Consider the following 26,012-nt stretch of genomic DNA (forward strand, 5'->3'; position numbering starts at 1 on the left):
TTAGAGAGAGATTAACACAGGGGGAGAGAGGGTTAGAGAGAGATTAACACAGGGGAAGACAGTTAGAGAGAGATTAACACAGAGGAGAGAGGGTTAGAGAGAGATTAACACAGGGAGAGAGTGGTTTAGAGAGAGATTAACACAGGGAGAGAGAGGGTTGGAGAGAGATTAACACAGGGGGAGAGAGTGTTAGAGAGAGATTAATACAGGGGGAGAGAGGGTTAGAGAGAGATTAACACAGGGAGAATGAGGGATAGAGAGAGATTAACACAGGGGGAGTGAGGGTTAGAGAGAGATTAACACGGGGGAGTGAGGGTTAGAGAGAGATTAACACAGGGGGAGAGAAGGTTAGAGAGAGATTAAGACGGGGGAGAGAGGGTTAGGGAGAGATTAACACAGGGGGAGAGAGGGTTAGAGAGAGATTAACACAGGAGAGAGAGGGTTAGAGAGAGATTAACACAGGGAGAGAGAGGGTTAGAGAGAGATTAACACAGGGGGAGAGAGGGTTAGAGAGAGATTAAGACGGGGGAGAGAGGGTTAGGGAGAGATTAACACAGGGATAGAGAGGGTTAGAGAGAGATTAAGACGGTGGAGAGAGGGTTAGGGAGAGATTAATACAGAGGGAGAGGGGGTTAGAGAGAGATTAACACAGGGAGAGAGAGGGTTCGAGAGAGATTAACACAGGGGGAGAGAGGGTTAGAGAGAGATTAACACAGGGGGAGAGAGGGTTAGAGAGAGATTAACACAGGGGGAGAGTGGGTTAGGAGAGATTAACACAGGAGAGAGAGGGTTGGAGAGAGATTAACACAGGGGGAGAGAGGGTTAGAGAGAGATTAACACAGGGGGAGAGAGGGTTAGAGAGAGATTAACACAGGGGGAGAGAGGGTTAGAGAGAGATTAACACAGGGGGAGAGAGGGTTAGAGAGAGATTAACACAGGGGGAGAGAGGGTGTCGAAAACTTAATTACCTACTATACACAATGCATTAACTCCAAACACTTATTTTCAGACAAGTTAGAATTTATTAAGAAACTTGTACAAGTTGGAAGGTCGCTCAAGCAACGGTTGAGACTGTGCCTTCAATTCAAACAAAGAAACGTTTATCTTTTACACACTTAGTTCAGTAATGTCTGTCTATCATTGAATATGGGCGTACATGTACACTCTCAGTGGTTAAGTGGTTCGCCAATCAAAAATAGGGAACCCCCCCCCTGACATCCATAGCTCATTCCTATTTTGGCACGTAGGCTTTGCAGGCATGAGAGAACACTGCCTCCCTAAATTCCAAAGCTAGCTGATCACAGGGATGAAGTCAGTATCAAGGCTACATGGCCTCTTCAAGAACTGTATTCTCATTATTTTATAAGCCAGCATGTCCTTATCTGCAGGGGCTGAGGGAGGGAAGGCCAGACAGTACCAAGCACCTGCACAGCCAACTTAATTATCAACGTACTAAGGACAATTGTGTCTTTCTGTGAGTGTGTGTGAAATTGTAACTACCCCATGTATGGGAGTCAAGGAGTTAACATTGGTCAAATCCCCATCATGCTTTTCTCTTTTATGGTCAAGTAACTGTTCACGTATTTCTACATTAATGTGGCCTTTATAGTTTTCCACATTCCCTCCTTTTGTCCTACATATATATATATATATATATATATATAAGGACAATACTCTAATAGAGCATTATTCCACCCGACGTTCAAACTCGTCCTGCACCTCATTCCGTGTCACCCCTACTTGCACCATCAAATTTGTGGGCGCTATATGTGTACCCAGATTGGACATCATAGCACAGCAACATTTAAGTAAACAATAAACTATAAGAATTATAACAACGAATATGACTAAACCTTGAACTAGAGAAGTCCCAATAGAACTCAGACATGTTTCATCAATACACCTTTGTACTCTTATCTCTTCTCAGGAACAGACTCCTTCGAAACATTTCTCAAGTAAGCTGCGAATGTCCTTGGTCAGCTAAACCTATTCATGTTAGCTTGAAAAGGGCTAACATAGTCAAATATCCTATGGTGCTTTATATTTTGTTTCCAGCCTAACTAGACTGAATGGTACCTTTCAGACCATATTATACCTGTGAATTGGGGCCCTCCCCTTTATATCCCTTAATCCAAATTCTCCCTACAATATCCCGTTAGATGCCTCATCTTAACCAGATTCCCTTCGTGTTGGCCACCAGTCCGGGTGGAAGAGAGGCAGAGCATCTGATAATCCTATCAAACTATAATTGTCTTCCCTTTTACATGCACCTTACCCCAGCGGGTGCTACTCTCGGTACCATTAAGATGTGTTCTTAGTTGTAATCACAGAGACAATGGGGACATTCTCATCCAGGCTCTGTTTTACTATCTTTGCCAAACCCTTCATCCTCTGCTTATATTTATTACATGCAATGAAAATAAAAAAGCACATTACAACAAACTGCACTACGACTAATACATATGAAATTAATCTAATCCGAGGATGGATCTGTATATTCAGTCCCAAATTCCAGAGGTCATTTCACCAGGTGGTGACTTTAATTTGGTCAATGTCATGCTTAATGTTGTTATTGTCCTGTTGTAGGTTATAATAAACCTTCTGGGAGAGGCGTATCTCCATTCGCAATGCTTTCAAGTATTTAGGCAACAGGGGTGTCAGATACCCAAATGTGTCCTGATATGCTTTTAAGTCCTTTCGGACATTCTCAGAAACTTGTAAGGTGGTGAGGTTATGCCGGTGTATCTCTACCAGTTCCTCGGGTCCAATCCGAACCGGGACTTCAGGAATGGAGCAGAATTCTGTACTTAAAATATCACAAGTTAGATTGGCATATTTAAATGTTTTCAAATTAGTTGTAACACAATATTCGCCCTCTCCGGCATATACCAATTAAGTGGGTTTTAGATCCGCCTCTAGGGCCTCCATGGTACAGTTAATATCCGGATTGGTACCGGTATTATTAAACCCACACTGTGTTTCCAGGCAGTGTCCAACACAATGTGGACACACAGTGACAGCATGTCTAGTAACACATCCCTTTAATTTTGTTCCAGCCAATCAGCTTAAATCTACGTCCTCTAGTTCTTGAACCCTCTGCTAGGGGAAACAGGTACTTCCTGTCTACTTTATCTGGGCCCCTCATAATCTTGTCATTTTGTATCCATCGTGTGGATATCTTCTAAATATTGTTTCTCCCAATTTTATTGTTAACTGATGGGAACCTAACCCTGAATTTTGGAAATCCAAATTACTGTGTCCCTCTTTACTTTAATTTCAGTCCTTTTGATTGATACCAGTGTTTCCTGACTGTTTCATTAATTAGTTGGTTTCTCTATGGACCATGTGTCAGTGCCTTGTTTAAAAGGATTTCTCACTCGCCTGGACCACATTAACCATTTTCCTGTTGTGCTGTTGTCAAGTAACTGAGCCTGTCTGAGACTCATTCTTCACTGTATCTTCTTCATGTATCTCTGCATACTAGCAGCATCTCATAGGAATGAGTTTAGTGTTCTTGGATATTAACTTTCTGCTGGCCAGTCTCTTCTTCCTCATGGTATTTCCGAACATTTTCCATGGCACACATCATATGTCCTGTAGGATTCAGTCCTGTAAAAGCAACTGGTTTGTTTAAAGAGTGGTTGCAATAGCTCACCAGGCCATAGGCCTTTGTAATCATGTTCTTCATCCTGATCTCCGTTTCAGATGATGGCAACATACATTTGTATCTTTTATGTCCACTGTAGCCACTCTTAGGTTTTCAGGTTATCTTATCAAAAAGATCAGGGGTGTCTAGAGTGCTTATCTCCCCCTGCATGGTCCCGATGTCAGGGTAGTGGCCAGGCTATTGAATGTAGTTTTCTCATTGTTCATTATAGGCAAGGACACAAATATCTCCACGAGAAAACTGTCAATTTACTATTCTCAACTACACTTTCCTGACTTTCACTAGATTGTATATTTATGCCAGATTGATTTTTTTTTTATCATGCCCAATTCAATGACTTTAGAGAAATTCCCATTTAGTGTAATTTCTCTGTTTCTTTACTTTAATTCTCAATCACTTCCTCTCATCCAATTTTACATAACCCATTATATTACCTATCATGAGCCCTGGAGGAACGTTACTGTCCGATACAATATTTACAGTCAGCTCCAATATCCCAAAATTTATTTATTTTACGTAATTTCTTCTTGAACCGCTTTTCATTTCCCAAAATATCCCACTACATTGTGCCCGAGTTCCTTCTATGATTTCACAATTACCCCAACTTGAGAGCAGTATTGTTGGACTGACAGGACTTGTCAATGTAAAATTTTCTTCCCTCTCGAAAAGAATTGTTCCTTGATACACAGCATTCAATAGGAACCATTTAGACTGGACTTCTTTTATTTTAAAATATAATTTGATTATCCCCTTAAATTACAAGTAAATTTTTCTTTCTCGAGTGCTTGAATAGCAACTCATATAATTTTTTTTTATCAATTCCAATTTCAGAAACAAATTATGTCCAGGCTTTGTGGTTTTATAGTCGAGATGAAGTGCTTGTAATTAATTTTGGATGTAACTTCCATATCTTCCCACCTCGAGCACTCTGTCTCGGAAGACAATAAATGGGTTAAAACAAAACAAATCAAAATGTTTTCAAAAGAAGAGAATCAGGTTGATATCACCACGCTGTGACATTTGGTATCTGCTGATGTCTGCAGCTAAAGTCTTAAATCTTTAACACCACTGGATCGTTTCCTGCACCAAATTTCTCCAGCAAAGGTTGCACCGTGACTTTGTAAAGCCATTTTATGTCAAAGAACTACTCTTGGTAATCCTGCACCATCAACACTCACGTGGTCCCAAAAACCAGGGTCACCTGTTTTAAAATAAACACAGAAAACCCATTGCGGCTCTTCTTGAGAGCCCAAGTGATTAATTTGTCAAATCATCATTTATTATTTATTTTGTCCAAACGAATAATCCCTTTACCCGAAACAAATCCAGAAAACAAAACTGGAGAGAGAAATTGCCTAGTCCCTCTCTCTCTCTCTCTCTGGAGCACGCAGCCTGTCTGAGATAAACACTGTCTCTCCCACATGCAGATGTACGTAGGACTGCAGACTGAAATTCCCAAGTCCAAATCCTAATCTCCGTGCTTTCAAGATGTAACCACATTAAGCAGATGTCATTAGCAGCCGCCTGCTAAGATACGTTATATTCCTCTTTTATTAATTTATTAATGGTTTGGGCATGTGTTTCTAGCACTGTAGCTATCCTTTGCAAATGTATGGTCAGCATTTGATCCTCAGACAATTCCTTATCTGTATTTTCATTTTTTTTTTACTATATCTTTAATGCGAGACCCTAAATCTCTGACCTTTAGTTGTAATGTTGCCAAATCAATGTTACTAACAACTGAGGCACCCGTATTAAAGGCAGTTGCTATATGATTTATCACAGATCTTTACGTCTCCATATTTGTCTATCTCTTTTACGATGTCCACTTCCATTCCATGTCTCGCTTTGTTTTAACACTTGAGTTAGGAGGTGTTGATCTAATTGTTGAGTTTTCTTAGCATTCTCAATGCGAGTTATATAATTTGTCAGGGAAGGTCTCCCCTCTTTGGTCAGATCGAACTTCCTTATCATACTGTGGCGGGGTAAAACTGATAGGCGTTTAGTACCCTGTGTCAGTACATAGCTCAAGTAATGGTCTAACCTATGCTTTCTTTTCATATGATTTGTTTTAGATTCCTTTCTTATCAATTTTTTTCGCTGTATCATTGTCTGTGTGTAAACTTATATTTCAGTCAATTGTAGCCTTTGGCATTTCCGAGTAATTGGGTCAATTTTACTAATATAACCTATACCAATTATTACCTCATGTTCACCTGTGTAATGGGCAAGCCTCAGACAGTTCTCAACCGACTGGGTCATTTCTATCTGTTTGAACTGCTCTTGGCATGACAGTCTGGCTTCTTGGGATGGAAGGGGTTAATCTTAACTTGCTCTTGTGTACACTATATTTTTTGCACACTATTTTTGAGATTTATTTTAATCATAGTGTTTAATCAATCACAATAGCACAAAATGCTTCAAAGATCAGTTTAATTTATAAGTAGAGATCATCCTGCAACTGTAACTTGTAATTCTTTAAATCTGTATTTATCTTTTTTTTACAATTAAACCTCATTTTGTCTTGGTGAATTGAAAACAGATGTCGGTGTCCTTGGAAGGGTTAACTTTTTAACAAACCGACGGAGTCAGATATCAGATTCACGCAGCGTTCTCAGCATACGTCAACGTAATTTGCACATAAATTCTTTTTAAAAATTCATACCGGGAAATAACATCTCCCATCGTACATTTTAGTTTATATCAACTTTTGTTTTAGGTACTGATCAACCTTCACATTGCTTCATAAGTTTTATAATTTGCTGTCCAATTCACTTTTGTTTCTACATACTTTTCGTGGGTGTGATTATAATCAACTCTCCGAGCTGTTCCAGCTTTCCGACTTTTCCTATCACGGTGATACCAGATAGCTTTTTTTTTTAATCTGTCCCGTTAATTTTTTTTTAAACCTCTTTTTTTAAACCACAGCCAATCACAAGATAAAAATTCAAAATGCCAATTTTTTAGAAGATCCCATGTCTGGAATTTAACATGCTCACATTTTATAAGAACCAGAATTTAATAGGTCACTTAACCTCAATAACTCCAATTTTAATTCAGCAATATCAGAATTAAACACAACACAAGACAAGACAGATACATCACACAAAAGAAGAAAACACGTAAGACGCAGTAAGAAGGGGGCGTGGCCCACAACACCGACAAAAAAAACACTGATCAAGACAGGCTTTTTAAAGGGACAGTACACTGGAACAACAGAACCTTTCTTTTTCGGGTGTCTGTCTTTTAAACATTTTTCTAGTCACTTAATTCTATCCATATTAAATGTACCGTCTTCGGGAAAGGGATATTTCTTAGTTTTGGTCAAACTATCAACTCGTCAGTTGCCTCCCTCCCAAAGTTTCTGTACATGTAAGCAGCAGGTGTTCCCTTTGGAGGGATTTTGCCAGCGTTAGCGCCCATGGCTTATAGTTTATACAATCCTCCACACTGTAATTACACAACAATCAAAACCTATCTTAACTATCACAATTCTATACTTGATAATTCAACTGATTGGACAAGACGTCATGTGTTCTCTGCACCTACTTTAGGGTCCTGGCCTTCATGTGGGGTTAAAACCTTCTTAATAACCAGCTCAGACTAGGTGTGTGAGAGAAACGTCTGCACTTAGTTGAATCAGCTGACTTACGCAAGACTTTTTAAAAAAAGTGCTCCTTCCCTTGAGCACTATCAGTGTTTCGACCTAAACAATTAATTCAGGTAAACCAGAATTTCACACTTTTCCGAATCCGCGACATCCACACCAGTCTGCGTTTGTTGCCACTACAGACTTGCAATTTCACACTTTTCCGAATTACGCAACATCTAGTCTGCGCTTGTCCAAATTACAACTTCACACTAAGAATTTTTAAACAAGTCTGTAAACTGGTTTACCTCTTTTCTGGCGCCTCTATCCACTAGGAGCTGACAGTCTATCGGTCCCATACAGCAACCTCAACTTCAGTCCAGTATCACCGGTATCACAGATCTACTCCATTATTGCTCTCTCAGCCCGTTACTACAACACCGCAGCTGACTATATCGAGTAATCTGTCGCGCGTCACACTTTTTTTTTCACTTTTTCTTTCCTTGTCTATACGAAACACATTTCCTATGATCGCCTTCCAATTCCTAAAGGCAAACAGAAGAATTAGTCACGTCAGTTAATGCACACACTTATTCAATCGCTGTGTGTCTGGGTTTGTACAGACAACTTGCGTCCGTACTAACCGGAGATCACAAGCAATCTCGGTGGGACCTCCAAGAAACTGTCGAAAACTTAATTATCGACTATACACAATGCATTAACTCCAAACACTTATTTTCAGAGAAGTAAGAATTTATTAAGAAACTTGTACAAGTTGGAAGGTAGCTCAAGCAACGGTTGAGACTACGCCTTCAATTCAAACAAAGAAACATTTATCTTTTATACACTTAGTTCAGTAATGTCTGTCTATCTTTGAATATGGGCGGACCTGTACACTCTCAGTGGTCAAGTGGTTCGTCAATCAAAAATAGGGAACCCACCTCCTCTGGACTCCATAGCTCATTCCTGTTTTGGCACGTAGCCTGATCACAGGGATGAAGTCAGTATCAAGGCTACATGGCCTCTTCAAGAACTGTATTCTCATTATTTTTTAAGCAGCATGTCCTTATCTACGGGGGGGGGGGGGGGGGGAGGGAGGGAAGGCCAGACAGTACCAAGCACCTGCACAGCCAACTTAATTATCAACGGGCGAAGGACAATTGTGTCTTTCTGTGTGTGTGTGTGAAATTGTAACTACCCCATGTATGGGAGTCAAGGAGTTATCATTGGTCAAATCCCCATCATGCTTTTCTCTTTTATGGTCAAGTAACTGTTCAAGTATTTCTACATTAATGTGGTCTTTATAGTTTTCCACAAGGGTTAGAGAGAGATTACCACAGGGGGAGAGAGGGTTAGAGATAGATTAACACAGGGGGAGAGAGGGTTAGAGAGAGATTAACACAGGGGGAGAGAGGGTTAGAGAGAGATTAACACAGGGGGAGAGAGGGTTAGAGAGAGATTAACACAGGGGGAGAGAGGGTTAGAGAGAGATTAACACAGGGGGAGAGAGGGTTAGAGAGAGATTAACACGGGGGGAGAGAGGGTTAGAGAGAGATTAACACAGGGGGAGAGAGGGTTAGAGAGAGATTAACACAGGGGGAGTGAGGGTTAGAGAGAGATTAACACAGGGGGAGAGAGGGTTAGAGAGAGATTAACACAGGGGGAGAGAGGGTTAGAGAGAGATTAACACAGGGGGAGAGAGGGTTAGAGAGAGATTAACACAGGGGGAGAGAGGGTTAGAGAGAGATTAACACAGGGGGAGAGAGGGTTAGAGAGAGATTACCACAGGGGGAGAGAGGGTTAGAGAGAGATTAACACAGGGGGAGAGAGGGTTAGAGAGAGATTAACACAGGGGGAGAGAGGGTTAGAGAGAGATTAACACAGGGGGAGAGAGGGTTAGAGATAGATTAACACAGGGGGAGAGAGGGTTAGAGAGAGATTAACACAGGGGGAGAGAGGGTTAGAGAGAGATTAACACAGGGGGAGAGAGGGTTAGAGAGAGATTAACACAGGGGGAGAGAGGGTTAGAGAGAGATTAACACAGGGAGAGAGAGGGTTAGAGAGAGATTAACACAGGGGGAGAGAGGGTTAGAGAGAGATTAACACAGGGGGAGAGAGGGTTAGAGAGAGATTAACACAGGGGGAGAGAGGGTTAGAGAGAGATTAACACAGGGGGAGAGAGGGTTAGAGAGAGATTAACACAGGGAGAGAGAGGGTTAGGGAGAGATTAACAAAGGGAGACAGGGTTAGAGAGAGATTAACACAGGGGGAGAGAGGGTTAGAGGGAGATTAACACAGGGGGAGAGAGGGTTAGAGAGAGATTAACACAGGGGGAGAGAGGGTTAGAGAGAGATTAACACAGGAGAGAGAGGGTTAGAGAGAGATTAACATAGGGGAGAGAGGGTTAGAGAGAGATTAACACAGGGGAAGAGAGGGTTAGAGAGAGATTAACACAGGGGAGAGAGGGTTAGAGAGAGATTAACACAGAGGGAGAGAGGGTTAGAGAGAGATTAACACAGGAGAGAGAGGGTTAGAGAGAGATTAACACAGGGGATAGAGGGTCAGAGAGAGATTAACACAGGGGGAGAGAGGGTTAGAGAGAGATTAACACAGGGGAGAGAGGGTTAGAGAGAGATTAACACAGGGGGAGAGAGGGTTAGAGAGAGATTAACACAGGGGGAGAGAGGGTTAGAGAGAGATTAACAAAGGGGGAGAGAGGGTTAGAGAGAGATTAACACAGCGGGAGAGAGGGTTAGAGAGAGATTAACACAGGGGGAGAGAGGGTTAGAGAGAGATTAACACAGGGAGAGAGAGGGTTAGAGAGAGATTAACACAGGGGGAGAGAGGGTTAGAGAGAGATTAACACAGGGGGAGAGAGGGTTAGAGAGAGATTAACACAGGGGGAGAGAGGGTTAGAGAGAGATTAACACAGGGGGAGAGAGGGTTAGAGAGAGATTAACACAGGGAGAGAGAGGGTTAGGGAGAGATTAACAAAGGGAGACAGGGTTAGAGAGAGATTAACACAGGGGGAGAGAGGGTTAGAGGGAGATTAACACAGGGGGAGAGAGGGTTAGAGAGAGATTAACACAGGGGGAGAGAGGGTTAGAGAGAGATTAACACAGGAGAGAGAGGGTTAGAGAGAGATTAACATAGGGGAGAGAGGGTTAGAGAGAGATTAACACAGGGGAAGAGAGGGTTAGAGAGAGATTAACACAGGGGAGAGAGGGTTAGAGAGAGATTAACACAGGGGGAGAGAGGGTTAGAGAGAGATTAACACAGGAGAGAGAGGGTTAGAGAGAGATTAACACAGGGGATAGAGGGTCAGAGAGAGATTAACACAAGGGGAGAGAGGGTTAGAGAGAGATTAACACAGGGGAGAGAGGGTTAGAGAGAGATTAACACAGGGGGAGAGAGGGTTAGAGAGAGATTAACACAGGGGGAGAGAGGGTTAGAGAGAGATTACCACAGGGGGAGAGAGGGTTAGAGAGAGATTAACACAGGGGGAGAGAGGGTTAGAGAGAGATTAACACAGGGGGAGAGAGGGTTAGAGAGAGATTAACACAGGGGGAGAGAGGGTTAGAGATAGATTAACACAGGGGGAGAGAGGGTTAGAGAGAGATTAACACAGGGGGAGAGAGGGTTAGAGAGAGATTAACACAGGGGGAGAGAGGGTTAGAGAGAGATTAACACAGGGGGAGAGAGGGTTAGATAGAGATTAACACAGGGGGAGAGAGGGTTAGAGAGAGATTAACACAGGGGGAGAGAGGGTTAGAGAGAGATTAACACAGGGAGAGAGAGGGTTAGAGAGAGATTAACACAGGGGGAGAGAGGGTTAGAGAGAGATTAACACAGGGGGAGAGAGGGTTAGAGAGAGATTAACACAGGGGGAGAGAGGGTTAGAGAGAGATTAACACAGGGGGAGAGAGGGTTAGAGAGAGATTAACACAGGGAGAGAGAGGGTTAGGGAGAGATTAACAAAGGGAGACAGGGTTAGAGAGAGATTAACACAGGGGGAGAGAGGGTTAGAGAGAGATTAACACAGGGGGAGAGAGGGTTAGAGAGAGATTAACACAGGAGAGAGAGGGTTAGAGAGAGATTAACATAGGGGAGAGAGGGTTAGAGAGAGATTAACACAGGGGAAGAGAGGGTTAGAGAGAGATTAACACAGGGAGAGAGAGGGTTCGGGAGAGATTAACAAAGGGAGACAGGGTTAGAGAGAGATTAACACAGGGGGAGAGAGGGTTAGAGGGAGATTAACACAGGGGGAGAGAGGGTTAGAGAGAGATTAACACAGGGGGAGAGAGGGTTAGAGAGAGATTAACACAGGAGAGAGAGGGTTAGAGAGAGATTAACATAGGGGAGAGAGGGTTAGAGAGAGATTAACACAGGGGAAGAGAGGGTTAGAGAGAGATTAACACAGGGGAGAGAGGGTTAGGGAGAGATTAACACAGAGGGAGAGAGGGTTAGAGAGAGATTAACACAGGAGAGAGAGGGTTAAAGAGAGATTAACACAGGGGATAGAGGGTCAGAGAGAGATTAACACAGGGGGAGAGAGGGTTAGAGAGAGATTAACACAGGGGAGAGAGGGTTAGAGAGAGATTAACACAGGGGGAGAGAGGGTTAGAGAGAGATTAACACAGGGGGAGAGAGGGTTAGAGAGAGATTAACACAGGGGGAGAGAGGGTTAGAGAGAGATTAACACAGGGGGAGAGAGGGTTAGAGAGAGATTAACACAGGGGGAGAGAGGGTTAGAGAGAGATTAACACAGGGAGAGAGAGGGTTAGAGAGAGATTAACACAGGGGGAGAGAGGGTTAGAGAGAGATTAACACAGGGGGAGAGAGGGTTAGAGAGAGATTAACACAGGGGGAGAGAGGGTTAGAGAGAGATTAACACAGGGGGAGAGAGGGTTAGAGAGAGATTAACACAGGGAGAGAGAGGGTTAGGGAGAGATTAACAAAGGGAGACAGGGTTAGAGAGAGATTAACACAGGGGGAGAGAGGGTTAGAGGGAGATTAACACAGGGGGAGAGAGGGTTAGAGAGAGATTAACACAGGGGGAGAGAGGGTTAGAGAGAGATTAACACAGGAGAGAGAGGGTTAGAGAGAGATTAACATAGGGGAGAGAGGGTTAGAGAGAGATTAACACAGGGGAAGAGAGGGTTAGAGAGAGATTAACACAGGGGAGAGAGGGTTAGAGAGAGATTAACACAGGGGGAGAGAGGGTTAGAGAGAGATTAACACAGGAGAGAGAGGGTTAGAGAGAGATTAACACAGGGGATAGAGGGTCAGAGAGAGATTAACACAAGGGGAGAGAGGGTTAGAGAGAGATTAACACAGGGGAGAGAGGGTTAGAGAGAGATTAACACAGGGGGAGAGAGGGTTAGAGAGAGATTAACACAGGGGGAGAGAGGGTTAGAGAGAGATTACCACAGGGGGAGAGAGGGTTAGAGAGAGATTAACACAGGGGGAGAGAGGGTTAGAGAGAGATTAACACAGGGGGAGAGAGGGTTAGAGAGAGATTAACACAGGGGGAGAGAGGGTTAGAGATAGATTAACACAGGGGGAGAGAGGGTTAGAGAGAGATTAACACAGGGGGAGAGAGGGTTAGATAGAGATTAACACAGGGGGAGAGAGGGTTAGAGAGAGATTAACACAGGGGGAGAGAGGGTTAGAGAGAGATTAACACAGGGAGAGAGAGGGTTAGAGAGAGATTAACACAGGGGGAGAGAGGGTTAGAGAGAGATTAACACAGGGGGAGAGAGGGTTAGAGAGAGATTAACACAGGGGGAGAGAGGGTTAGAGAGAGATTAACACAGGGGGAGAGAGGGTTAGAGAGAGATTAACACAGGGAGAGAGAGGGTTAGAGAGAGATTAACACAGGGGGAGAGAGGGTTAGAGAGAGAGATTAACACACGGGGAGAGAGGGTTAGAGAGAGATTAACACAGGGGGAGAGAGGGTTAGAGAGAGATTAACACAGGGGGAGAGAGGGTTAGAGAGAGATTAACACAGGGAGAGAGAGGGTTAGGGAGAGATTAACAAAGGGAGACAGGGTTAGAGAGAGATTAACACAGGGGGAGAGAGGGTTAGAGAGAGATTAACACAGGGGGAGAGAGGGTTAGAGAGAGATTAACACAGGAGAGAGAGGGTTAGAGAGAGATTAACATAGGGGAGAGAGGGTTAGAGAGAGATTAACACAGGAGAGAGAGGGTTAGAGAGAGATTAACACAGGGGATAGAGGGTCAGAGAGAGATTAACACAGAGGGAGAGAGGGTTAGAGAGAGATTAACACAGGGGGAGAGAGGGTTAGAGAGAGATTAAAACAGGGGAGAGAGGGTTAGAGAGAGATTAACACAGGGGGAGAGAGGGTTAGAGAGAGATTAACACAGGGGGAGTGAGGGTTAGAGAGAGATTAACACAGGGGGAGAGAGGGTTAGAGAGAGATTAACACAGGGGGAGAGAGGGTTAGAGAGAGATTAACACAGGGGGAGAGAGGGTTAGAGAGAGATTAACACAGGGGGAGAGAGGGTTAGAGAGAGATTAACACAGGGGGAGAGAGGGTTAGAGAGAGATTAACACAGGGGGAGAGAGGGTTAGAGAGAGATTAACACAGGGGGAGAGAGGGTTAGAGAGAGATTAACACAGGGGGAGTGAGGGTTAGAGAGAGATTAACACAGGGGGAGAGAGGGTTAGAGAGAGATTAACACAGGGGGAGAGAGGGTTAGAGAGAGATTAACACAGGGAGAGAGAGGGTTAGAGAGAGATTAACACAGGGGGAGAGAGGGTTAGAGAGAGATTAACACAGGGAGAGTGAGGGTTAGAGAGAGATTAACACAGGGAGAGAGAGGGTTAGAGAGAGATTAAGACGGGGGAGTGAGGGTTAGAGAGAGATTAACACAGGGGGAGAGAGGGTTAGAGAGAGATTAACACAGGGGGAGAGAGGGTTAGAGAGAGATTAACACAGGGAGAGAGAGGGTTAGAGAGAGATTAACACAGGGGGAGAGAGGGTTAGAGAGAGATTAACACAGGGGGAGAGAGGGTTAGAGAGAGATTAACACAGGGGGAGAGAGGGTTAGAGAGAGATTAACACAGGGAGAGAGAGGGTTAGGGAGAGATTAACAAAGGGAGACAGGGTTAGAGAGAGATTAACACAGGGGGAGAGAGGGTTAGAGGGAGATTAACACAGGGGGAGAGAGGGTTAGAGAGAGATTAACACAGGGGGAGAGAGGGTTAGAGAGAGATTAACACAGGAGAGAGAGGGTTAGAGAGAGATTAACATAGGGGAGAGAGGGTTAGAGAGAGATTAACACAGGGGAAGAGAGGGTTAGAGAGAGATTAACACAGGGGAGAGATGGTTAGAGAGAGATTAACACAGGGGGAGAGAGGGTTAGAGAGAGATTAACACAGGGGAGAGAGGGTTAGAGAGAGATTAACACAGGGGAGAGATGGTTAGAGAGAGATTAACACAGGGAGAGAGAGGGTTAGAGAGAGATTAACACAGGGGGAGAGAGGGTCAGAGAGAGATTAACACAGGGGAGAGATGGTTAGAGAGAGATTAACACAGGGGGAGAGATGGTTAGAGAGAGATTAACACAGGGGAGAGATGGTTAGAGAGAGATTAACACAGGGGAGAGATGGTTAGAGAGAGATTAACACAGGGAGAGAGATGGTTAGAGAGAGATTAACACAGGGGGAGAGAGGGTTAGAGAGAGATTAACACAGGGGAAGAGAGGGTTAGAGAGAGATTAACACAGGGGAGAGATGGTTAGAGAGAGATTAACACAGGGAGAGAGAGGGTTAGAGAGAGATTAACACAGGGGGAGAGAGGGTCAGAGAGAGATTAACACAGGGGGAGAGAGGGTTAGAGAGAGATTAACACAGGGGAGAGAGGGTTAGAGAGAGATTAACACAGGGGGCGAGAGGGTTAGAGAGAGATTAACACAGGGGGAGAGAGGGTTAGAGAGAGATTACCACAGGGGGAGAGAGAGTTAGAGAGAGATTAACACAGGGGGAGAGAGGGTTAGAGAGAGATTAACACAGGGGGAGAGAGGGTTAGAGAGAGATTAACACAGGGGGAGAGAGGGTTAGAGAGAGATTAACACAGGGGGAGAGAGGGTTAGAGAGAGATTAACACAGGGGGAGAGAGGGTTAGAGAGAGATTAACACAGGGGGAGAGAGGGTTAGAGAGAGATTACCACAGGGGGAGAGAGGGTTAGAGAGAGATTAACACAGGGGGAGAGAGGGTTAGAGAGAGATTAACACAGGGGGAGAGAGGGTTAGAGAGAGATTAACACAGGGGGAGAGAGGGTTAGATAGAGATTAACACAGGGGGAGAGAGGGTTAGAGATAGATTAACACAGGGGGAGAGAGGGTTAGAGAGAGATTAACACAGGGGGAGAGAGGGTTAGAGAGAGATTAACACAGGGGGAGAGAGGGTTAGAGAGAGATTAACACAGGGGGAGAGAGGGTTAGAGAGAGATTAACACAGGGGGAGAGAGGGTTAGAGAGAGATTAACACAGGGGGAGAGAGGGTTAGAGAGAGATTAACACAGGGGGAGAGAGGGTTAGAGAGAGATTAACACAGGGAGAGAGAGGGTTAGAGAGAGATTAACACAGGGGGAGAGAGGGTTAGAGTGAGATTAACACAGGGGGAGAGAGGGTTAGAGAGAGATTAACACAGGGGGAGAGAGGGTTAGAGAGAGATTAACACAGGGGGAGAGAGGGTTAGAGAGAGATTAACACAGGGAGAGAGAAGGTTAGGGAGAGATTAACAAAGGGAGACAGGGTTAGAGAGAGATTAACACAGGGGGAGAGAGGGTTAGAGGGAGATTAACACAGGGGGAGAGAGGGTTAGGGAGAGATTAACACAGGGGGAGAGAGGGTTAGAGAGAGATTAACACAGGAGAGAGAGGGTTAGAGAGAGATTAACATAGGGGAGAGAGGGTTAGAGAGAGATTAACACAGGGGAAGAGAGGGTTAGAGAGAGATTAACACAGGGGAGAGAGGGTTAGAGAGAGATTAACACAGGGGGAGAGAGGGTTAGAGAGAGATTAACACAGGGGAGAGAGGGTTCGAGAGAGATTAACACAGGGGATAGAGGGTCAGAGAGAGATTAACACAGGGGGAGAGAGGGTTAGAGAGGGATTTACACAGGGGGAGAGGGGGTTAGAGAGAGATTAACACAGGGGATAGAGGGTCAGAGAGAGATTAACACAGGGGGAGAGAGGGTTAGAGAGAGATTAACACAGGGGGAGAGAAGGTTAGAAAGACATTAACACACGGGGTGTGAGGGTAAGGGTGTCCCAGATACAGGAGTGTGAGAGAGGGGTTAGAGTGTCCCAGATACAGGAGTGTGAGAGAGGGGATAGAGTGTCCCAGATACAGGAGTGTGAGAGAGGGGTTAGAGTGTCCCAGATACAGGAGTGTGAGAGAGGGGATAGAGTGTCCCAGATACAGGAGTGTGAGAGAGGGGTTAGAGTGTCCCAGATCCAGGAGTGAGAGAGAGGGGATAGAGTGTCCCAGATACAGGAGTGTGAGAGAGGGGATAGAGTGTCCCAGATACAGGAGTGTGAGAGAGGGGATAGAGTGTCCCAGATACAGGAGTGTGAGAGAGGGGATAGAGTGTCCCAGATACAGGAGTGTGAGAGAGGGGTTAGAGTGTCCCAGATACAGGAGTGTGAGAGAGGGGATAGAGTGTCCCAGATACAGGAGTGTGAGAGAGGGGTTAGAGTGTCCCAGATACAGGAGTGAGAGAGAGGGGATAGAGTGTCCCAGATACAGGAGTGAGAGAGAGGGGATAGAGTGTCCCAGATACAGGAGTGAGAGAGAGGGGATAGAGTGTCCCAGATACAGGAGTGTGAGAGAGGGGTTAGAGTGTCCCAGATACAGGAGTGAGAGAGAGGGGATAGAGTGTCCCAGATACAGGAGTGAGAGAGAGGGGATAGAGTGTCCCAGATACAGGAGTGAGAGAGAGGGGTTAGAGTGTCCCAGATACAGGAGTGTGAGAGAGGGGATAGAGTGTCCCAGATACAGGAGTGTGAGAGAGGGGTTAGAGTGTCCCAGATACAGGAGTGTGAGAGAGGGGTTAGATTGTCCCAGATACAGGAGTGTGAGAGAGGGGTTAGAGTGTCCCAGATACAGGAGTGAGAGAGAGGGGATAGAGTGTCCCAGATACAGGAGTGTGAGAGAGGGGTTAGAGTGTCCCAGATACAGGAGTGTGAGAGAGGTGATAGAGTGTCCCAGATACAGGAGTGTGAGAAAGGGGATAGAGTGTCCCAGATACAGGAGTGTGAGAGAGGGGATAGAGTGTCCCAGATACAGGAGTGTGAGAAAGGGGATAGAGTGTCCCAGATACAGGAGTGTGAGAGAGGGGATAGAGTGTCCCAGATACAGGAGTGTGAGAGAGGGGATAGAGTGTCCCAGATACAGGAGTGTGAGAGAGGGGATAGAGTGTCCCAGATACAGGAGTGTGAGAGAGGGGTTAGAGTGTCCCAGACACAGGAGTGTGAGAGAGGGGTTAGAGTGTCCCAGATACAGGAGTGTGAGAGAGGGGTTAGAGTGTCCCAGATACAGGAGTGTGAGAGAGGGGTTAGAGTGTCCCAGATACAGGAGTGTGAGAGAGGGGTTAGAGTGTCCCAGATACAGGAGTGTGAGAGAGGGGATAGAGTGTCCCAGATACAGGAGTGTGGGAGAGGGGATAGAGTGTCACAGATACAGGAGTGTGAGAGAGGGGATAGAGTGTCCCAGATACAGGAGTGCGAGAGAGGGGTTAGAGTGTCCCAGATACAGGAGTGAGAGAGAGGGGATAGAGTGTCCCAGATACAGGAGTGAGAGAGAGGGGATAGAGTGTCACAGATACAGGAGTGTGAGAGAGGGGTTAGAGTGTCCCAGATACAGGAGTGTGAGAGAGGGGATAGAGTGTCCCAGATACAGGAGTGTGAGAGAGGGGATAGAGTGTCCCAGATACAGGAGTGTGAGAGAGGGGTTAGAGTGTCCCAGATACAGGAGTGTGAGAGAGGGGATAGAGTGTCCCAGATACAGGAGTGTGAGAGAGGGGATAGAGTGTCCCAGATACAGGAGTGTGAGAGAGGGGTTAGAGTGTCCCAGATACAGGAGTGTGAGAGAGGGGATAGAGTGTCCCAGATACAGGAGTGTGAGAGAGGGGATAGAGTGTCCCAGACACAGGAGTGTGACTTGGAGGGGAACGTGCAGGTGATGTTGTTCCCATGTACTTGCTGCTCTTGTCCTTCTAGGTGGTAGAGGTCGCGGGTTTGTGAGGTGCTGTCGAAGAAGCGTTGGCGAGTTGCTGCAGTGCATCCTGTGGATGGTACACACTGCAGCCACTGTGCGCCGGTGGTGAAGGGAGTGAATGTTTAGGGTGGTGGATGGGGTGCCAATCAAGCGGTCAGAATGAGTGTCGGACTGACCCTGGGGGACGGAGTGAGTGTCGGACTGACCCTGGGGGACAGAGAGAGTGTCGGACTGACCCTGGGGGACGGAGTGAGTGTCGGACTGACCCTGGGGGACGGAGTGAGTGTCGGACTGACCCTGGGGGACAGAGAGAGTGTCGGACTGACCCTGGGGGACAGAGTGAGTGTCGGACTGACCCTGGGGGACAGAGTGAGTGTCGGACTGACCCTGGGGGACAGAGTGAGTGTCGGACTGACCCTGGGGGACAGAGTGAGTGTCGGACAGACCCTCAGGGACAGAGTGAGTGTCGGACTGATCCTGGGGGACAGAGAGAGTGTCGGACTGACCCTGGGGGACAGAGTGAGTGTCGGACTGACCCTGGGGGACAGAGTGAGTGTCGGACTGACCCTGGGGGTCGGAGTGAGTGTCGGACTGACCCTGGGGGACAGAGAGAGTGTCGGACTGACCCTCGGGGACAGAGTGAGTGTCGGACTGACCCTGGGGGACAGAGTGAGTGTCGGACTGACCCTGGGGGACGGAGAGAGTGTCGGACTGACCCTGGGGGACAGAGTGAGTGTCGGACTGACCCTGGGGGACAGAGTGAGTGTCGGACTGACCCTGGGGGACAGAGTGAGTGTTGGACTGACCCTGGGGGACAGAGTGAGTGTCGGACTGACCCTGGGGGACGGAGTGAGTGTCGGACTGATCCTAGGGGACAGAGAGAGTGTCGGACTGACCCTGGGGGACAGAGTGAGTGTCGGACTGACCCTGGGGGACAGAGAGAGTGTCGGACAGACCCTCAGGGACAGAGTGAGTGTCGGACTGACCCTGGGGGACGGAGAGAGTGTCGGACTGACCCTGGGGGACAGAGAGAGTGTCGGACTGACCCTCATGGACAGAGTGAGTGTCGGACTGACCCTGGGGGACGGAGTGAGTGTCGGACTGACCCTGGGGGACAGAGTGAGTGTCGGACTGACACTGGGGGACAGAGTGAGTGTCGGTCTGACCCTGGGGGACAGAGAGAGTGTCTGACTGACCCTGGGGGACGGAGTGAGTGTCGGACTGACCCTGGGGGACAGAGAGAGTGTCGGACTGACCCTGGGGGACAGAGTGAGTGTCGGACTGACCTCAGGGGACAGAGAGAGTGTCGGACTGACCCTCGGGGACAGAGTGAGTGTCGGACTGACCCTGGGGGACAGAGAGAGTGTCGGACTGACCCTGGGGGACAGAGAGAGTGTCGGACTGACCCTGGGGGACAGAGAGAGTGTCGGACTGGCCCTGGGGGACAGAGTGAGTGTCGGACTGACCCTCGGGGACAGAGTGAGTGTCGGACTGACCCTGGGGGACGGAGAGAGTGTCGGACTGACCCTGGGGGACGGAGTGAGTGTCGGACTGACCCTGGGGGATGGAGAGAGTGTCGGACTGACCCTGGGGGACGGAGAGAGTGTCGGACTGACCCTGGGGGACGGAGTGAGTGTCGGGCTGACCCTGGGGGACGGAGAGAGTGTCGGACTGACCCTGGGGGACAGAGTGAGTGTCCGACTGACCCTCGGGGGACGGAGTGAGTGTCGGACTGACCCTGGGGGACAGAGTGAGTGTCGGACTGACCCTGGGGGACAGAGTGAGTGTCGGACTGACCCTGGGGGACAGAGTGAGTGTCGGACTGACCCTGGGGGACAGAGAGAGTGTCGGACTGACCCTGGGGACGGAGTGAGTGTCGGACTGACCCTGGGGGACGGAGAGAGTGTCGGACTGACCCTGGGGGACAGAGTGAGTGTCGGACTGACCCTCGGGGACGGAGTGAGTGTCGGACTGACCCTGGGGGACAGAGAGAGTGTCGGACTGACCCTCGGGGACAGAGTGAGTGTCGGACTGACCCTGGGGGACAGAGTGAGTGTCGGACTGACCCTGGGGGACAGAGTGAGTGTCGGACTGACCCTGGGGGACAGAGTGAGTGTCGGACTGACACTGGGGGACGGAGAGAGTGTCGGACTGACCCTAGGGGACAGAGAGAATGTCGGACTGACCCTGGGGGACAGAGAGAGTGTCGGACTGACCCTGGGGGACAGAGAGAGTGTCGGACTGACCCTGGGGGACAGAGTGAGTGTCGGACTGACCCTCGGGGACAGAGTGAGTGTCGGACTGACCCTGGGGGACGGAGAGAGTGTCGGACTGACCCTAGGGGACAGAGAGAGTGTCAGACTGACCCTGGGGGACAGAGAGAGTGTCGGACTGACCCTGGGGGACAGAGTGAGTGTCGGACTGACCCTCGGGGACAGAGTGAGTGTCGGACTGACCCTGGGGGACAGAGTGAGTGTCGGACTGACCCTGGGGGACGGAGAGAGTGTCGGACTGACCCTGGGGGACAGAGTGAGTGTCGGACTGACCCTGGGGGATGGAGAGAGTGTCGGACTGACCCTGGGGACAGAGTGAGTGTCGGACTGACCCTGGTGGACAGAGAGAGTGTCGGACTGACCCTGGGGGACGGAGTGAGTGTCGGACTGACCCTGGGGGATGGAGAGAGTGTCGGACTGACCCTGGGGGACGGAGTGAGTGTCGGACTGACCCTGGGGGATGGAGAGAGTGTCGGACTGACCCTGGGGGATGGAGTGAGTGTCGGACTGACCCTGGGGGACGGAGAGAGTGTCGGACTGACCCTAGGGGACAGAGAGAGTGTCAGACTGACCCTGGGGGACAGAGAGAGTGTCGGACTGACCCTGGGGGACAGAGTGAGTGTCGGACTGACCCTCGGGGACAGAGTGAGTGTCGGACTGACCCTGGGGGACAGAGTGAGTGTCGGACTGACCCTGGGGGACGGAGAGAGTGTCGGACTGACCCTGGGGGACAGAGTGAGTGTCGGACTGACCCTGGGGGATGGAGAGAGTGTCGGACTGACCCTGGGGACAGAGTGAGTGTCGGACTGACCCTGGTGGACAGAGAGAGTGTCGGACTGACCCTGGGGGACGGAGTGAGTGTCGGACTGACCCTGGGGGATGGAGAGAGTGTCGGACTGACCCTGGGGGACGGAGTGAGTGTCGGACTGACCCTGGGGGATGGAGAGAGTGTCGGACTGACCCTGGGGGATGGAGTGAGTGTCGGACTGACCCTGGGGGACAGTTACGTATGTCTTGATTTTCCTTCCTCTTCATTGAGACTGAAATGTTGACTGTGAACAATTACAGCCACCTGAACTTTGGACTTGATTGTTCCATTTACCTGGACATTGCCCCTTGACCACGGAATGAATTCTGGGAGCCCAGTCGCCCATGGTCCAGTGCGGCCACTCTCTGTAGCTCCGAACTTGTGTCATCACAGGCAGACGTCGCTCTGTAACAAGAGTGAAATACGTCATAGAAAGCCTGCCCGGCTGTACCAGCGAGGAAGAGGCCAATCTCAGCCAGCACTGGTCACTCACACACACAGCTTTACAGCTCATACATCACAGCCTCGTTTCACCAGACACGGACAATCACAGCCACCTGCCCAGGACCTCCCTCTCACCCTCTCCATCAGCCAGTCTCCATATTCAAGATATTGCACCAATGGACTGATGTTTATCTGCACACCGAGAAACATCAAAGCTCATCTTAGCAAAGCTCAAACTGATCTCACTGGGAGATCGATATCATCAGTCTCAGTGACCAGGCTGGGGGGAGGAAAGGACTCAGCTCATTGTCACTCATAAGGGACTCCTGCTCTAAAGCACAGGTTGACAGAAGCAAAGGACAGGATCCAGATTGCCTGCAATATCCTCCAAGGTCAGAGATCACACTGGTATTCACTGTCTTGGATCACACATTAAAATGACAGAGAGCGTCAGCACTCACTGACCTGGTCTCCTTATCTAAGGAAGGATGAACTTGCCTTAGAGGCAGTGCAGCGAAGGTTCACTAGATTATTTCCTGGGATGAGAGGGTTGTCCTATGAGGAGAGATTGAGTAGAATGGGTCTATACTCTGGAGTTTAGAAGAATGAGAGGTGATCTCATTGAAACATATAAGATTCTGAGGGGGCTTGACAGAGTAGATGCTGAGAGGATGTTTCCCCTGGCTGGAGAGTCTAGAACTAGGGGGCACAGTCTCAGGATAAGGGGTCGGACATTTAAGCCTGAGATGTGGATGAATTTCTTCACTCAGAGGGTTGTGAATCTTTGGAATTCTCTATCCCAGAGGGCTGTGGATGCTGAGTCGTTGATTATATTCAAGGCCGAGAGATAGATTTTTGGACTCTAGAGGAAATCAATGGATGTGGGGATTGGGCGGGAAAGTGGAGTTGAGGTCGAAGATCAGCCATGATCTTATTGAATGGCGGAGCAGGCTCGAGGGGCCGTATGGCCTACTCCTGCTCCTATTTCTTATGTTCTTATGTACCCCAGTGAGAGTCAGTGTCTGTGGAACTGTACCCCAGTGAGAGTCAGTGTCTGTGGAACTGTACCCCAGTGAGAGTCAGTGTCTGTGGAACTGTACCCCAGTGAGAGTCAGTGTCTGTGGAACTGTACCCCAGTGAGAGTCAGTGTCTGTGGAACTGTACCCCAGTGAGAGTCAGTGTCTGTGGAACTGTACCCCAGTGAGAGTCAGTGTCTGTGGAACTGTACCCCAGTGAGAGTCAGTGTCTGTGGAACTGTATCCCAGTGAGAGTCAGTGTCTGTGGAACTGTATCCCAGTGAGAGTCAGTGCCTGTGGAACTGTACCCCAGTGAGAGTCAGTGTCTGTGGAACTGTACTCCAGTGAGAGTCAGTGTCTGTGGAACTGTACCCCAGTGAGAGTCAGTGTCTGTGGAACTGTACTCCAGTGAGAGTCAGTGTCTGTGGAACTGTACCCCAGTGAGAGTCAGTGTCTGTGGAACTGTCCCCCAGTGAGAGTCAGTGTCTGTGGAACTGTACCCCAGTGAGAGTCAGTGTCTGTGGAACTGTACCCCAGTGAGAGTCAGTGTCTGTGGAACTGTACCCCAGTGAGAGTCAGTGTCTGTGGAACTGTACCCCAGTGAGAGTCAGTGTCTGTGGAACTGTACCCCAGTGAGAGTCAGTGTCTGTGGAACTGTACCCCAGTGAGAGTCAGTGTCTGTGGAACTGTACCCCAGTGAGAGTCAGTGTCTGTGGAACTGTACTCCAGTGAGAGTCAGTGTCTGTGGAACTGTACCCCAGTGAGAGTCAGTGTCTGTGGAACTGTACCCCAGTGAGAGTCAGTGCCTGTGGAACTGTACCCCAGTGAGAGTCAGTGTCTGTGGAACTGTACCCCAGTGAGAGTCAGTGTCTGTGGAACTGTACCCCAGTGAGAATCAGTGTCTGTGGAACTGTACCCCAGTGAGAGTCAGTGTCTGTGGAACTGTACCCCAGTGAGAGTCAGTGTCTGTGGAACTGTACCCCAGTGAGAATCAGTGTCTGTGGAACTGTACCCCAGTGAGAGTCAGTGTCTGTGGAACTGTACCCCAGTGAGAGTCAGTGTCTGTGGAACTGTACCCCAGTGATTCTCCTTCTTGCTGTTGGTTTGATCTGTTTATCAGTCCTGGTATAACTTGCCTCTCCTGTTTTATAAATTGATGGGGATTTGGACAGTGTTTGACTGAGGCCAGTCTGTGTACAAACCTACTGGTTCCATTCTCCAGTCTGTCCAATTCCTCCTCGGTCGCTGTTTTCACTGACAGGCGATGGGCTGACAGGTTGTTGCTGGTCTGAAGGTCCACTTTTCCTGCCATCTCTGACCCTCGCCCAAGTGCCTGGGGAAAAGAAAAAATGTATTAGAATGTGGGCTGGAATCTAATCCCATCGGATTAGCGGAGGAGCAGCAATATCACCCACTCACATCCCTCCGTCACTGAGTGACAGCCTCGTCCCCCCAACAGAGAGCGAGTAATCCCACTCATAATAAGGTCACTGTCTCAGGGGGGTGTCAGTATTCTCGGGGGGGGTCAGTATTCTCGGGGGGGTCAGTATTCTCGAGGGGTGTCTGTATTCTCGGGGGCGGTCAGTATTCTCGGGGTGGGGGTCAGTATTCTCAGGGGGTTCTGTATTCTAGGAGGCGCTGTATTCTCGAGGGGGTCAGTATTCTCGAGGGGGTCAGTATTCTCGAGGGGGTCAGTATTCTCGGGGGTCAGTATTCTCGGGGGTCAGTATTCTCAGGGGTCAGTATTCTCGGGGGGGTCAGTATTCTCGAGGGCGGTCAGTATTCTCGGGGGGGTCAGTATTCTCGGGGGTCAGTATTCTCGGGGGGGTCAGTATTCTCAGGGGGGGTCAGTGTTCCTGGGGAGGTCAGTATTCTCAGAGGGATCTGTATTCTGGGGGATTCAGTATACTCGGGAGGATTCAATATTCTGGGGGGGGGGGGTCACTATTCTCGGGGGGTTCAGTATTCTCGGGGAGGTCTGTATTCTCGGGGGGGGTCTGTATTCTCGGGGGGGTCTGTATTCTCGGGGAGGTCTGTATTATCGAGGGGTTCAGTATTCTCGGGGGGGTCTGTATTCTCGGGGGGGTCTGTATTCTCGGGGGGTTCAGTATTCTCGGGGGGGTCTGTATTCTCGGGGGGTTCAGTATTCTCGGGGGGGTCTGTATTCTCGGGGGGTTCAGTATTCTCGGGGAGGTCTGTATTCTCGGGGGGGTCTGTATTCTCGGGGGTGTCAGTATTCTCAGGGAGGTCAATATTCTCGGGGGTGGATTCTATTCTCGGGGGGGTCAATATTCTCGGGGGGGTCTGTATTCTCGGGGAGAGTCAGTATTCTCGGGGGGGTCAGTATTCTCGGGGGGGTCAGTATTCTCGAGGGTGTCAGTATTCTCGGGGGTCAGTATTCTCGGGGGTCAGTGTTCTCGGGGGGGGGTCAGTATTCTCGTGGGGTCAGTATTCTCGGGGGGGTCGGTATTCTCGGGGGTCAGTGTTCTCGGGGGGGGTCAGTATTCTCGGGGAGGTCAGTATTCTCGGGGAGGTCAGTATTCTCAGGGGGGGTCTGTATTCCTGGGGGTGGTCAGTATTCTCGGGGGTCAGTATTCTCGGGGGTGGTCAGTATTCTCGGGGGTCAGTATTCTCGGGGGGGTCAGTATTCACGGAGGGTCAGTATTCTCGAGGGTGTCAGTATTCTCAGGGGGGGTCTGTATTCCTGGGGGTGGTCAGTATTCTCGGGGGTCAGTATTCTCGAGGGGGTCAGTATTCTCAGGGGGGGTCTGTATTCCTGGGGGTGGTCAGTATTCTCGGGGGTCAGTATTCTCGGGGGTGGTCAGTATTCTCGGGGGTCAGTATTCTCGGGGGGGTCAGTATTCACGGAGGGTCAGTATTCTCGAGGGTGTCAGTATTCTCAGGGGGGGTCTGTATTCCTGGGGGTGGTCAGTATTCTCGGGGGTCAGTATTCTCGAGGGGGTCAGT

The 26,012-nt window shown here is 48.6% G+C and overlaps 1 protein-coding gene across 1 annotated transcript in view; it reads right to left on the minus strand.

The window, feature by feature from the left end:
- Positions 1-24,357, minus strand: part of cnga2a (cyclic nucleotide gated channel subunit alpha 2a) — a 111,087-nt gene extending 86,730 nt beyond the window's left edge. The window contains exons 1-2 of the mRNA XM_067977571.1: positions 24,248-24,357; positions 21,880-21,990 (exon numbers count right to left, since the gene is read on the minus strand). Coding sequence (XP_067833672.1) covers positions 21,880-21,990; positions 24,248-24,357 — 221 coding nt within the window. The remainder of the gene's footprint in view (positions 1-21,879; positions 21,991-24,247) is intronic.
- Positions 24,358-26,012: the final 1,655 nt, after the last annotated feature.

Source organism: Heptranchias perlo, unplaced genomic scaffold (genome assembly GCF_035084215.1).
Source record: "Heptranchias perlo isolate sHepPer1 unplaced genomic scaffold, sHepPer1.hap1 HAP1_SCAFFOLD_161, whole genome shotgun sequence".
Classification (NCBI taxonomy): Eukaryota; Metazoa; Chordata; class Chondrichthyes; order Hexanchiformes; family Hexanchidae; genus Heptranchias; species Heptranchias perlo.